This window comes from Hydractinia symbiolongicarpus, chromosome 13, assembly GCF_029227915.1.
Source record: "Hydractinia symbiolongicarpus strain clone_291-10 chromosome 13, HSymV2.1, whole genome shotgun sequence".
Taxonomy (NCBI): Eukaryota; Metazoa; Cnidaria; class Hydrozoa; order Anthoathecata; family Hydractiniidae; genus Hydractinia; species Hydractinia symbiolongicarpus.
The window spans coordinates 21219611-21233668 of record NC_079887.1 but is presented as its reverse complement, the minus strand read 5'-3'; the positions used below and the strand labels follow the sequence as shown (position 1 = coordinate 21233668).

The window sequence follows — 14058 nt, the reverse complement described above, 5'->3', positions numbered from 1 at the left end:
TTATTTGATTACATGTGTTATACAGAGATAATAGATACATAAAAACACATAATTAAAAATATTACAAGCGATGAGCTGAATGTATGATAAAGTTATGTATGGAAGTGGTCAGTAAAAAGTTCAAGCTTATCTTGATCGACTGCGACTTCTAGATCTTCTTCGCGGAGATCTACTTCGTGACCTATGGAATGAACGAATATTTTTTATAAGCTAATGAAAATCGGTGTCGGGCTGGAATGTGCTTATATGAAAATTAATACCAATCAATAGAATTATTTCTCAAAACAAAGAGAGAAATGAAAGGTGTTAAGTCTTGTCGAGTGTAGAGAAAAAGAAAAGAACGTCTAATTAAAAAGTCCATAACAAGTAAAAAACACATCAGAACGATTTACCAAGGCTAAGAAATATACTTTTAAAATTCCGCTATATCGGTCTGAACAGGTATAAAAACCTTTCGATAATTAAAGAAAACTATTATGTAAAGCGCAATGAACACCCAATGTTAAACCGCCGTTACATACTCCAAAAATCCTGCATAAGGACGCTGGCGTCTCTACTAGCACTTCCTGTACAAATTAAAACAGCGCACAACTGCCATATTTTTTCACAGCAAACTTTTTTCTACCAAATTTATTTTAACACTTGACATTTTAACACATTCAAATTTTTTTTTGCAGATGAATCTTTTTACATATTTTTAAAACTGATAAAGGCAGTTAGTTTTACTAAAATGTGTAAAAATACAGTAATAATATTAATATTTTAAGTATTTTTAAGAACACATACACAAAAAAATACCAGGGAACAACTAAGGCAAATAAAAATAGACCCAAAAATGTCATTGCCAAACCAGAGATAATATTAAAATAAATGGTGACCCAGTTTTTCTTCAAAGTTTTTATGGTTTTTAAGATCGAGCGGACTTGTTTACTGATTAGCTACGGCCTCGACCCTAACATTTTTTTCAATCTTTAGCCCCCTGAGAGTGTCGTACTATTGCATTCAGACATTTGTTATTCCTAACTTGCGGGGATTGAAAGGGCGCTAAGACTCTTCTCAGGGTGTACGTAGTAACTGACGCCTGCCACTCTGTTGCATGATCCAATAATTCTTCTGGTTGGGAGAATATACTTGGTCCTTTTACAAGATATGCATACGAAAAGTACAACAAGAGACTAACCTCGATCTGGATGAATCTCTTTTCACTCTTATATATGATGTCTCATTCTAAAAAAATAAAAATAAATAAATAGACATTTTGCTTTCGGAACAATATTTTTGCTATACCCAAGCAAAGAACTTAATTATAAGTCCTCGAACCAGTCAAATGACAAGAAATTGCAAAATTTATTTTCCTATTAGGAATTTACTGAAGTTTTAATATATTTAATATTGTTTTAATATCAAAAATGTGTAAAATTTGTCTCAAAGTTAAAACACTAAAAACTTATTTAAAAATTTCTTTTACGTTCATTAATTTAATTTTGTCACACCCGAAACCTTTTTAAAGATTGATCACATCAGGATTTCAGGAAGGTCATTTTGCGAATAAAACATAACTAAAAGATATCCTGTACAGACAGGTTAGCAAGAAAATGATTTCCACTGTTTGTGGGACAGTAGCATCAGTAGAACATGCAAAAAATATATTAAATGAAAAAAAAAATAAAACAAGAATTAGAATAAAAAACATAATAACTTCAAAATAAACACAATCAGTTTTTCACTTCACACTGAAAAGAAATCTGAAACGGCATAATTCTGATACTTGGTTGACTTTCTGTCACCTTTTGTTTTACTAGTTTCGTTAAGAACAGTAGACTCTTGTGCAACATGAAAATATTACAAACCCGAATTTGTCAGTTCCTGTTTCCTTAAAACATCCGTTGTCAGTAACAACATCTGTTTCCCTAAGTGTGTTCTTAGTTGCATCTGTTCCTTAGCAACGTTTCCTTAGTTGCATCTGTTTGCTTAGCAACATGTTTATTAGTTGCATCTGTTCCTTAGCAACATGTTTCCTTAGTTGCATCTGTTCCTTAGCAACATGTTTCCTTAGTTGCATCTGTTTCCCTAGTGTATTGTATCCAGCTAGAGTGAACGAGGTAAAATTCATAAAAATTAATGTAAAAACAGTTCATGTCAAATACACCTTTCCCGAATTTTATAATAATTATGACGTCATCCAAAATTTTATAATGGTTCTATGCTCTTCAAATAAGGATATTCAGATAGAATATCAAATAACCATAACAAAACTGAAGTTCTCAGAGCAATATAATATTCTGGTTGGATTTTATTTAGATTTGAAGAAAATAATTATTTTGAAAACGAGGCTATCCTTAGAAAGCTCAGCTATATGAAGGGTTAGACCGTAACTTTTCAGTTTGCAATTGAGGCACTTAACAAACATAAATATTTACTAAATTAGGTAATTTGTTTTTTTTTTTGCTAAGGAACTTAGGGATAAGAATCATTTTTAGTATCGACCTCTCTTTAATTGAGTTTGACATATAATTAGGAAATTCGGGAAATGTCTATTACCCTGAAAAAACAAACAAAAAACAACAAGTATTTTGGTAAAAATTATGGCTAACCAGTTCATGTTTTAAACATATTTTTGTTTTAGCAAGTAGATTATCTCACTGAAAACATCAACCAATCCCTTGTTGTTGAATTGACTTTAAAAGAAAGTTTATTATAATAATGCAGAAACAGGCTAGCATGCTTCTGTAGAGAAATAAACTAAATGAACACATAACATAAAAACAAAAAAACAATTATTCTCACCTCGTGTGACTTGAATTTACTGTCATCTAAATATTTTACAGCCCATTTCATATCGCTATGGGAAGAAAATTCACAAACAGCGGTCCCATCTTTATACACGTCTGCATAAACAACCTCTCCTGCTTCTCGCATATGATCTTTCAAATCTTGCCAACTACCGGTGGCTGGTAGACCCGACACCAATACTCTATTTTCAGATCGACGTATAGGCTGACCTCTGCCCCTTCCTCTTGTATAACCACCAGGTCTTCCTCGACTGCTTCCAGAATTTCTATCATCGTAGCTAGAAGAGTTGCCTCTTGGAAATTGAACTTTTATAGCCTGACCATCAAACTTTGTTCCATCCTTATCATGTACTGCATCTTCTGCATCTCTATAAATGTAATGTAAAAATGAAGGTAGCCTTTTGGCAGAGCATTCGCTGCCAGTGAGGGAGGTCTTGGGTTCAAAGCCCGGCCGAGTCATGCTAGACACTATAAAGTGACTTTCGTAGCTTAAATGGGAGCTTTAAATGCTCTAGGACCCCCTTCGCTGGACGCTCCTGGAAAGCATACCAATAGGAACTGAAGAGGTTATCATTGTTAAATAATTTCAATAATAATAATAATAATAAAAATTTAAAAAACATAGAATTAGAAAATATTTTTGTAATTGAAAACCTTTGCATACCGTGGATCTTCAAATTCAATAAATGCAAAAGCTGGATCAAATCTGTTATGAATATTAATTCCCCTTATAGTACCATATCTGTCAAAAATATCTTCCAAATCTCGGTTACGAACAAATTGCGGTAAATTTCCAACATACACTCTACATTCTGAAGTAGTGGACTTCAAAAGTGACATTTTTATATTGACCTGCACAAACCATAGGATGATGAGTTATTATGCATTGAACAAGTAAAAACAATTTACAGTAGATTGGGAAAAATGATTTTTAATTTAAGTCAAGCAATGCAAAACATCTAGTATTTAGGGTTCACAGAATAGAAGGTACCCACACTTCTTTTAAACTTTGTTTTCTGCTTGTTTTCAAGTTTGCTTGTATTCCCAGGAACACAATTTATCACATTATAATCACTTTTTTATTGATTGTCCACCTCATATTAATTCCTTACTTTACAATTCACAACCTAAATCAGAATCTTTAATTACATCTGATCAAGGTTAAAGAAAGATACAGACTCACAAAAAACAATGAGGGCTATATTGGGTACTTTTTAAAACATTTCATGATTTTTGTCTGTTAACTCCTGCTGTTTTCTGAACTCATTAAAAGAAAAAAATGAAGAACTTTACCTTAAATTACTCAATGTATTTGTGACTTCACAGCTGTGTAGCTTTGTGGCGTCATGGCAATGAATGTCTTTTATTTTAAGAATGAAAAATGAGTAAGCAAAGTCATTGCATTGAGCCATAAAGTAACAAGGCCAACAACTTAATTGATAGAAAGATAAAAGTGTTTATGCTAAAGTCTAGCCCACCGAAATTAATCAAGAATGCGAAACAGCTTTTTCTTACTTTCATTGATTTTTGTTCACAAAATAGAACTTTATTAGTATATATATTATATATTTGCAGCCTTTTAAGTGTTTTTCATCAACAAAATATCAACATATTTAATTGATTATTGCACTATTCACAGTTGTTTGTCTGATATTACGTAAGGACATAAGGCTCAATGTCTTGCTTTAGTAAAAACTCCTGCCACTAAGGAAGAATCTGTGGCTCACACAAATCTTGTTGATAAATAAACTTTATATTTTTCTGATTAATAAGTTCTTGTAGGGTTAATTTACTACCACAATAAAGTAAGTATATGCAGTTTTAATTTTAAAAATGATATTATTATATACATGCTTTTTTGATCAAAATTTTGAGGGTCTTTTCAAAAAGTGAAATCGACGTTTCTTATGGCAATTTGAGTATGGATTCTAAAATTCTCTAATTAGCGTGAGTGCTTTCCCACATGATATTGTTGTGCTCACACTCAGATGTGATAAAACGTGGACTTTTTAATCAAACCTTCACAGTTGAAACTTTAATTGCCTTTGACTGATATTACTGTCACTGAGCAATAATTTAAAGACTTGATTCTTGTGTTTGTTACTAAGTCTGTTGACCATAAAACTTGATGGTCTGCATCTGGAATAAATGGCCTGTGTTTTATACAACATTCAGACTATTCTAAAATGCCAATTCAGCAAAAATTTTGTTGAAAGGGACCTCCCACCTCAAAAAAACTTTGCTTTTATTGAAAACATATCTGGTCTGGGTAACGTTTTACCAAATTGGAAACATTTTACTAAAATTTAACTCTTTTTATCACATGGCTACGCTGATTTAAAAAATCTGCATTCATAATGCCGAATTTGCTTACGTAATGCAAGTTATGATTTTTCAGACGGAAAAATATGCCAAGCAATCATAAAATGTTCTTCGGCTTTTACAAACCATGCTTAAAGAATTAATAATAAGGCATTTATTATAAAAAAATTTTGGAAAAGTATTAGGCTTTCAGTTTGAACCTTGTTGAAAAAAATTGAGAGAAGAAGATGAGGATAGTCATTAAACTGAATCAAGCATTTTTTATGACAGCGGCGATAATTATTTTGATGAAGAATCCTAGCATAATCGGATTGAACAGCTGATTGATCAGTGGTGTTATTGCGAGAAGTGTAAGAGGATGCCGCTAGAATGTGAGTGTAAATGTTGCAAGAAGTTGGAAATTTCTCAGATGAAAGAGTTGGAAGGTAATTATAATATCATTAGCACCCAGGGAACAACGAGGATGATATTATTACGCAATTCATTGTGATGTAAAAAGGACTACAAGTTATCATTTTATTACTGAACCTTAAAACTTCAAATACATCATCCTTTTAAAAGACGCACTATGGACAGCTTTGGTTAGCAGTACCCTTCTAACAAACAAAGGGATGTATCCAATTTGTAAATTGCTAGTACGTAAGTATTATTCAGATTTCATAACACGGATATTATTACACCTAAACACTTGTTTCTTATATTGTAGAACATTCGGTATGCTGATTATCGCCTTATGGGTACATGTTGGCATAGGGAGAAAAACACGGCGTGTTACCCCATCTTGCGTTGTTTCAAGAATTAAACCAGAGTTCATATCTCTTGATGATAGTTACGTTGGCTTTAAGGAGGCTATTTAAAGAGGCGAATTTAAGTTTTCATAGACTTGCCCTATTCTCCTCATTGTTACTTTGCGAGCGATAGTAAATATCAGGCGATATCTCGCAAGTAATGATATGACTTCTCTGTCTTGACCATTTTTGTCGACTTGAAAGTTAAGGCAATTTATTAAAACACGAAGCGCTCTAAGATTAAAGTAAAATAAAAAAGAACAAACCTGTGGTCTATCAATGTTATGGTTATGATCTAAAGCAGCTGATTGGACGCCCCATATCATCTTTTCTTGTTTGTAAAAAATTCCCTTGGCAAATAATGAATTTTTAGTGAACGAAACACTTCTAAGTAGGTTGTAAAAATATTTTCGTTTTATTTAACGATGTCTTTTATTAGTCTTTTATCGTCGGCATTCAGAAGTAAATTCTGTTCTCCATGGTTTGGTTCAGAATTTAAAACCTCTGCTTCCGATGTCGCTATTGCAGCCATAATAACCTAATGTACTTTGCATAAAAAATAAAACAAAAAACCGAAGAAAAAGCAGCCAGAAATATGTGCACAGAAATTCCCCATTCTTTCACCATCTTTTTTAGTAACTTCTGAACGACGCTAACTCTTTTTCTATGTTCAGGTTTGTGTACAAATATTGTTGGAACAGCCATCAAGACCAACTTACGGGGTGCTTTTCTGAAACCTGCAATACAAACGACTAATTCATACATTCGCAATATACAATGTGTTCAGTATCACAACCTTCTTACCAGTCCTTCCAATAATGAAAACAACTGGACTAACACAAAGAAAAAACGTTGTATGCTATGATTACATTGCATTATTTGAATTCTTAAATCGATAGACTTATCAAAGCAGTTGCTTTGGAAGTGCTCCTCGCATAAATAAATAGTTTTTGAAAGATCAGTTCTTTTCATGTTTGCTATTGAAGTAGCAGCAGTAGATTTATCACACAGGATTTGGAAAAATGATAACTCCGGATTTCTTTTTCTGTGGTTTTGACAGCCTACGGCAGAGAAAGACGGATCCATTCTTAAAATTTTAACTATTGCAATAAAATTTTGTAATTTGTTTACTTTCGAATTAATTTTTTATTGAACAAAAATAGGAACCTGCTTGCGCGCATAAACACATTTTTTTAAAAATGGGTTGTTTAATCCCGCAAAACCGGTCTGCTTCATAGCCAGCTCTACATCATTTGTTTACATTTTTTCTCGTATCTGCTGAGCTAGACCGTTTTGCAGAAGAAGGCTGCCATTACTGTCAAAGGCAGCACTTTTGGTAAAAATAGTAAGAGAGAATACAATATTTCTAAGTTGCACTAATGAATTGTGCAAAATAATTATTGAAGTCTTAATAAGTCAGCATTATCTACGATATGAGAAAAAAGTTTTTCTAAGGTGGGAGGTAACCTTTAAGAGTATCCTTGTAAATATGGCATGAACTTATACTTGATTAAAATTTTAGTGATGGAGAATCTGATTTCACTGACTCTGCTAGTGATGATGAACCAGAGACTGAAGAAGAAGTTTATATAGAATCAGAAAATAAGCAAGGGCAAGTTATGTTTCAATATCAGAAGCACCTCCGGTAGAAAGGCTTGCTGTTGCTCCAGCTATTGCCATTGAGAGAAAAGATGAGACAAATGATAATTACTTTGCCTTAAAAATTTTCAAGGAACCCCCCTGAAGTTCATGCCACGGTGACAGATATCGATTTGTTGTGTTTGTTTTGATTCCTACATAAAACTAATTTGCATGCACAACAGCACATAGATTACTGTACACTCCAGAACGTGATATAGCTAGCTAAGCATTGATGAATTATTTATTATGAGCTGACCCTAGAGGTTGTTGTAACCTGAAATTATTGTCAGAATACACTATACTATACTATACTATGAATCACTATTGCTTTGGAAAGGACGCCTCTTTTGGAAACAGTACATTCAAAAAGGGTAGCCGGTTTGGCATGAAGTCATTTGTCCAAGTGAAGCTTCATCAGGATACATATGGCATAGCGTTCTTTATACTAGTAAAGAATTGACCCAAAACCTTGATACTGTCTATTATGGAAACTTTTATTTAGTAATTTGTTAAAAGTTTATAATTCTCTTTTCTCCTCTTTACAATGAAAACATCATGAGGTTAGTTTTCATCTCCATTTTTATAATTTTAATTGCAAGCTGTTTTAGCCCTTCCTCTACTAGTCTCTAGTAAACTAAACTTAACATATTTTTCTTTTTGATACTACTAAAAAAAAGCAGGGTGAAAAAAGTGGGACAACAAACAACAAAGTAGGGTGAAAGATATTTGAGTTAAAGACATTCTAGGCCATCCAAAATAATAACCAGAATAGAAACAAGTTGATTTAATAAGCGCAAAAACAGAAGGTCCCATTTATTCTGTTCCATTCAACACAGTTTCAGCAGTTTTAGCCGCCATATTTATGACCCTGTTCCCGAAGAACACATCCGTATTCGGAAGGGTACAAACTTTTACGGCGAGTGTTTCCGCAGCGCAGTAACACTTTAGGTAAAAAAATCACGGGAGAGAATGACAAAAAATTTTTCAAGTAGCGAAAATTAGTCTGGCAATATCCTGTGTTGAATAACAAAAGAACAGTTGCTGAAAGTAGGACGAAAGATCAGAAAAATTAAATAACCAAACTGCCTTTCTTCGCGCAACCTCAATTTTTATCTACGCCACGAAGAAGCTTGCGTTAACAGTGTGTCTTGCCGTAGTGCATGAACAAAATTTCTTATCATCCTTAACACCACAACCCCTTTCTAACATTTAAACGCAATTAAAGCCTTTTGATCGTCAGTTTGAACACGCTTTACGAAATTTTAAGGGTCACAATGAAATTGTTAAGGTGATGTTTGAATAATAGGAAGTCGAATTATAAAAGATGGTTTAAATTTTCCGTTTAATTTTTCTTCAAATTATTTTATATTTTTATATCTTAGCCTTTCATAGGACCAAAAAAAACTCGCATGAATTCAGGATCTTCTAATTTTTAAATAAAACATGAAAGCGTGTTTACAACATATTGTATTAGGGCAAAATCTTTCCCAAACACGAAACTCCTTGTTAAGCTTTTTTTAAGCAAATTTTAGGCCTCTCCATGAAATTCGTTTTTATCAAAAAAAATCAATGACACATGGATGGATATTATTAATACGTATACCAACCAGCTCTTTCTGTTTTCCAGTCTATCAATCTATTACAATAACTTTCGTCTTTTTCTTTTCTTTTGCCATGCTGAACATTGTGTTTTAATATTTTTATTTTCTCCAGTACTTGTCGCAGCTTTATTCTTTTTTCCTATTTTGCGTAGAACAGGTGGAGCGTTCACGACCGGGGGTAAAGTCATTACAAAATTGAAAAGGTTGCCAACGGCTCTGTCTTCTATAGGCTCAATATAACACGGTAGAATTTAAATTGTTAATAATTAAATTGTTACTTTACACAAAAACAAAATTATAAAAATTGAAAAAAAAACTTATTTTTTGCTTTTTCGCGAAAGTTTTTCCACACGAAAATTCCCCGAAATTTCTCAAAAAACCGCGGAACACCAAAGTTTATTCCATAATTTCGCGTTTATTTTTGTTTTAAATACGCGAAAGTAGGTGGCGCGTGTTTATGCCGCATTTACATGTACGTATAATTTTACGTAAAGGCTTACGGGGAATTTTACGTAAGAAATCTCTCCTTACGTAAGGTTTTGTTCAATTTACTTCATGGTTTTTGTTTTAGTTTGTTTGGCAACGATCAACAAATATCACGTTTTAATAACTGCTCTTGTTTTAAGACGGAGAAATCGCCGTAGTAAAAAAAAGCAAATTAAACACGTCTGAAAAAGAGATCATGGGCTAGGTGCCGTCGTTTCAACGTTTATTCCCGCAAAACAATTTGATGGACAAGATTTTTATAGGTACTTCATTCTTATAATGTAATTGTCACGTTTTAAATTTCTGATGTAAAGTGGTTTAATTATTTCCTTTAATGCAAAGCGCAACACTTTTAAATATTCTTGATTTAAATTAGGATATGACTTTTTATTATATATATATATATACATATATCTTAGATTTGTCCGCATGTCACCAGAAAGATTTGATTATTTGTTCTGTTTAGGACACGATAACTTACTCAAGAAGCATCATGTGCGCGTACCTGTTTCCCCAGAGGATCGATTAGTTGTAACACTACGTTATCTTGCAGTAGTAAAACGTTTTCTGCTTCTTCCAAGGAAGTAAAAAGATGGCTTTAATAGCTTGAGAGAAGAAATTATTGCAAAAAAAAATATTGCGCAAGAAAAGATTGTGAATTTGGTCAAAATCCGCAATCTTTATTTCCGCAATTCCTAAAAAAAAATTACAAAATTTGCAATATTTTCTTCCGCAATTCCAAGAAAAAAATTAAAATTCGCAATCTAATTTTGTAGATTTCTAAGAGAAGGATAATTTACGATTATTTTCGACCATGAATTTGCAATCTTTAATTCCGCAATTTTTCATTGGGTAGTCTTAATTTAGTATGCTAATTTCGAGTCTAATTTGTGTGTAACAGGCAGCCAACGAGTTGGAAAAATCTCAGAAAGGGATTAAAATAACTGTTCTTAATATCGACGCAACCATGGAATAAAGAGGAAGTCGCCAAAATACTTTCATATCTCTCTTCAATCGTTCGTCAGAAGGACATGATCACACATTATTTAACCCTATTCGGTCCGGGGAGAGGGTGGATTCCAGAATGTAAATTAACTCTAAAGTAATTGAATTTTAGGCAGATAGTAGTGGTATTTAAAACAAACTTCAAGCTTTCGATGGCGTCATAGAAAAGGTAGGGCGGAATCCGCCGGTCATTATATGTTCGAAAAACCCCGGACAGAATAGGGTTAAGCTAGACAATAAGTGATACTTGAAATTTTTTTAAAAAGAAGGAAATAAGTCTGTTTCCCTTTGACTTTCTAAAATTTCAAATCATGTGGCGGGAATATTTGATATAAAGTACATATCACGTTATATTCAACGTAAAAAAAATTATTTTAACGATCACGTATGTTGTTGAAAAGGAAAGTGTGTTCTCGTGATAAGAACCTACGTCTGTTGACTGGTTTGTGGTTTTTGAATAAAAGCGTATTTTTTGCTGGAATTTCTACAAACCTAGAATTGTTACAATCAAATCGTTTTGGAACTTTACCAAGAAAAAAACGCTAAATTACGTTCATTAAATCAAACAGAGAAGAGAATATTATTACGCAGTAAAAAAAATGAATACTGTTGAATCATTCCTTGCATACCGTTATAAATTTAAGACCTTTGACCTTCTTTTCCTGTTAATAAACAAAACATTCAAAAAATTTCCTGTGAACTTGTCAATTCCAACAAAAAGAGACATAATGGCTACATAGTTCTTACAACACGTTTCAAAAACAAAGGGCAATCGGACACCCAAGGTTGCGGAGGTTAAAAAAAAAAGTTTTGTAAAACATCGAGGGTTTTTTGTGCAAGTTTGATTTCAATTTTATTTATCTTTTGTTCTGCTGCCAAACCGACCTAGAAGATTTATTTTTCACAGCATCTTTAAAAATTAATTACTTTTATTTTTAATGAACATGTAATAACAGGAATCTCAAAAGGGAAAAAACAATTTAGGGCTTAATTTTGGGCAAAGGATACACAAATATTCTTTTGGAGATAAATAATTGATTTCCTTTATTGTTTCTGACTGTATCACCTTTGACACATGTCAAGTTCAATATTGACGTGTGAGGTGATTATTACATTCTACCAATTTCATTTCCATGACCTCCACAACATGCCTCTTTGTAAGACGACTGAAAACGAGGTTTTCTTTTTCCTCTAGTGGTTTGATTCATTGCTATGTATACACACATCACTTTGGAATTGGCGCATTGTTAGAACTACTGTAAAAATGGCAGGACAAATAATTATACTGGTAATTTTATGTTTTAACATTGTCAAGGAAATTGAAGCTTTCGATGAAAAAGAACTTGGTTAGTATATTAATAATGATTTTATTTTAAATACATATTTAAAAAGCTTCGGTTTCAAACATTTTTTGTTTATGAAATTTTGATTGGATAGCAAACTGTTCATCGAAGAAAAATAAATTGGACGTTTTTGTGGGGAGCTTTATTTAGTAAATAGTCCGGATCAATGAAAAGATTGGATATATGCTTATCTGCTAACTTCTTTTATTTCTGTTTTTTTTTTGTTCACAGTGAAGAAAGTCGACGATATATGGACTCGAGACAGACCTCTGTTCTTAGAAGATGGATATCTTTCTCCAGAAATTCCATTAAAATGTAAGTAGCACTGTTTTCTTCGTCAGAATAAAACAATGTTAAAATAATAGGGTTGGTATGTCCTTTAAGGCGACATTTTTTTTAACGGTGAGACGTTACCTGCAATGTCGCCACCCAACATTCAACGTTACACACATTTGTGTCATAACGTCGATTTAACCGACCTGAATTCAACATTTTTCAACGTTAAATTCAAACGAAAATAACTGACGCAATTTTTAATGTCTTTTCAATGTTGCTTTCTTAACCGACAGGGTTTATACCAAAAAGACGGCGACAGGATTTTAGCATTTGACATATCAACAGTTCACTGTGCCACCACAGGAGCACATTCCGTAGCATGGTAATTATTCAGCAATTGGAAAGTAATAACACTATTTTTAGACATTCTTATTAATTTTATAATCAATAAAATTATCCTTTTAACGTGGGTTGTTTTATATTACGAGTTAAACCTTAATTAGCGGTTACCTCCTATCAACAAAAGAAAAACAGGTCTTCAGTGGCTTACACTCCATTCTTACAACTGACATTGTTTCTAGTTCCATGTCGAGATTCACCTAGAGAATCAAGTCTTGGTTTTTGTAAGGATTGGCAAGAGATTGGGGCTTGTAAAAATCACAGGGATGTCATGATGATATTTTGTAGGAAAACTTGCAATCTCTGTAGTAAGTAATCCATTTTTCTTCTTCTATTCCAATGGAATTCGTGTTTTCTATGAAAATACTGAGTTGAGGGCAGTTAAGAGTGTTTCCACTGCTACAATATATTACTTCTTTTGTTTCTTGCACCAGCATTTTCAACACAAAGGTGTGAATTAGTTATATCCTCTTTGTATATAATTGTATAATATCAGATATCATCTCCTTCAACTTATTGTACATTATTGTATAAATTATATTGTAGCAGTGAAAATCACCTTTCATGCCCAATCAAAACGGTTTCTCACCTGAAAGAATTCCTTTTTTTTCACAAAAAAATTTTCTAGTTTCAAATTTTCTTATCTTAACTGCATCCTTTTTTAGCATAATCACTGGACACATCTGTCTCTTCTACTTGTTCAGTCAATCCACTGTCAGAACAGAAGCATAATGTAAATACTTTTTTAGTTGACGAAAATACATACATACAAAGATGTCTTTTTTTTAATTACTGCAACTTGTATTGTGCAAACCAGCAAACCCCAAAGATCAGTTAATAGTTATAGAAATAATTACGATTTAAAAACCAAGCATTCCAAAATCGTGCGAACAGTCATCACATTCAAAAAAAAATTTTCACAAGTATGTGAACTAGTGGTTAATAACAAACTTTATATATACTTGAAAAGCGTCAAATGGTCCTTATCTCTATTATAATAGCCGTATTCCGTCTGTCTGTCTCTGCGCGGACCCCCCGCTGAGTTAGAAAATGATGTTACGGAAACACGAATATCAAATGCGATATACTTTTATCCACTTTGTTGCGACGGGTAAATATAAAGGACGGGCGAACCCGTGGATTTTTCCACGGGCAACGACTAGTTATTTAAATACAAGTAAGATCTCATACCGTTATGTAAAATATATGACACCGTTCGTTAGGACAAAAACTACTATACATTATAAAATTACGAGTTTTCCAATGACTCGTATAGATTAATGTTGTAAGAACAAAATTTTAACGTCGCCCACACCGTTATCAAAAAGTGACAATTTTTATACAGAGGATATGAAATTTAACGAAAGGTAACGAACTGAAAGGGACGTAAAAATTTTAGCTATAA

General features: G+C 32.8%; 2 protein-coding genes across 3 annotated transcripts in view; one reads left to right on the top strand and one right to left on the bottom strand.

Annotated features, from left to right (window-relative positions):
- LOC130622910 (serine/arginine-rich splicing factor 1-like) lies at nt 1-8353 on the bottom strand. Of its 2 annotated transcripts, XR_008981112.1 has the most exons (6): nt 6169-8353; nt 3457-3644; nt 2788-3160; nt 1851-2088; nt 1181-1227; nt 1-181 (listed from the first exon to the last, which is right to left on the bottom strand). XR_008981112.1 is itself a non-coding variant. In XM_057438369.1 (5 exons), exons 1-5 carry the CDS (start codon nt 6226-6228, stop codon nt 127-129), a joined length of 723 nt encoding a protein of 240 aa, XP_057294352.1. In that variant the 5' UTR covers nt 6229-6999; the 3' UTR covers nt 1-126. The 2 variants fall into 2 exon arrangements, 1 of the variants encoding a protein (XP_057294352.1); XM_057438369.1 differs by lacking the exon at nt 1851-2088 and having other exon boundaries at nt 6169-6999.
- Nucleotides 1-14058, top strand: part of LOC130622911 (RPA-interacting protein B-like) — a 97426-nt gene that overhangs the window by 53066 nt on the left and 30302 nt on the right. The window lies entirely within an intron of this gene.

Coding starts and splice junctions, on each gene's coding strand:
- LOC130622910 (XM_057438369.1), bottom strand. CDS start 6,228: ATGATATGGGGCGTCCAATCAGCTGCTTTAGATCATAACCATAACATT. Junction 3,645..6,168: donor ATAACATTGATAGACCACAG/GTTTGTTCTTTT, acceptor TGGTTTGTGCAG/GTCAATATAAAAATGTCACT. Junction 3,161..3,456: donor ATTGAATTTGAAGATCCACG/GTATGCAAAGGT, acceptor TTACATTTATAG/AGATGCAGAAGATGCAGTAC.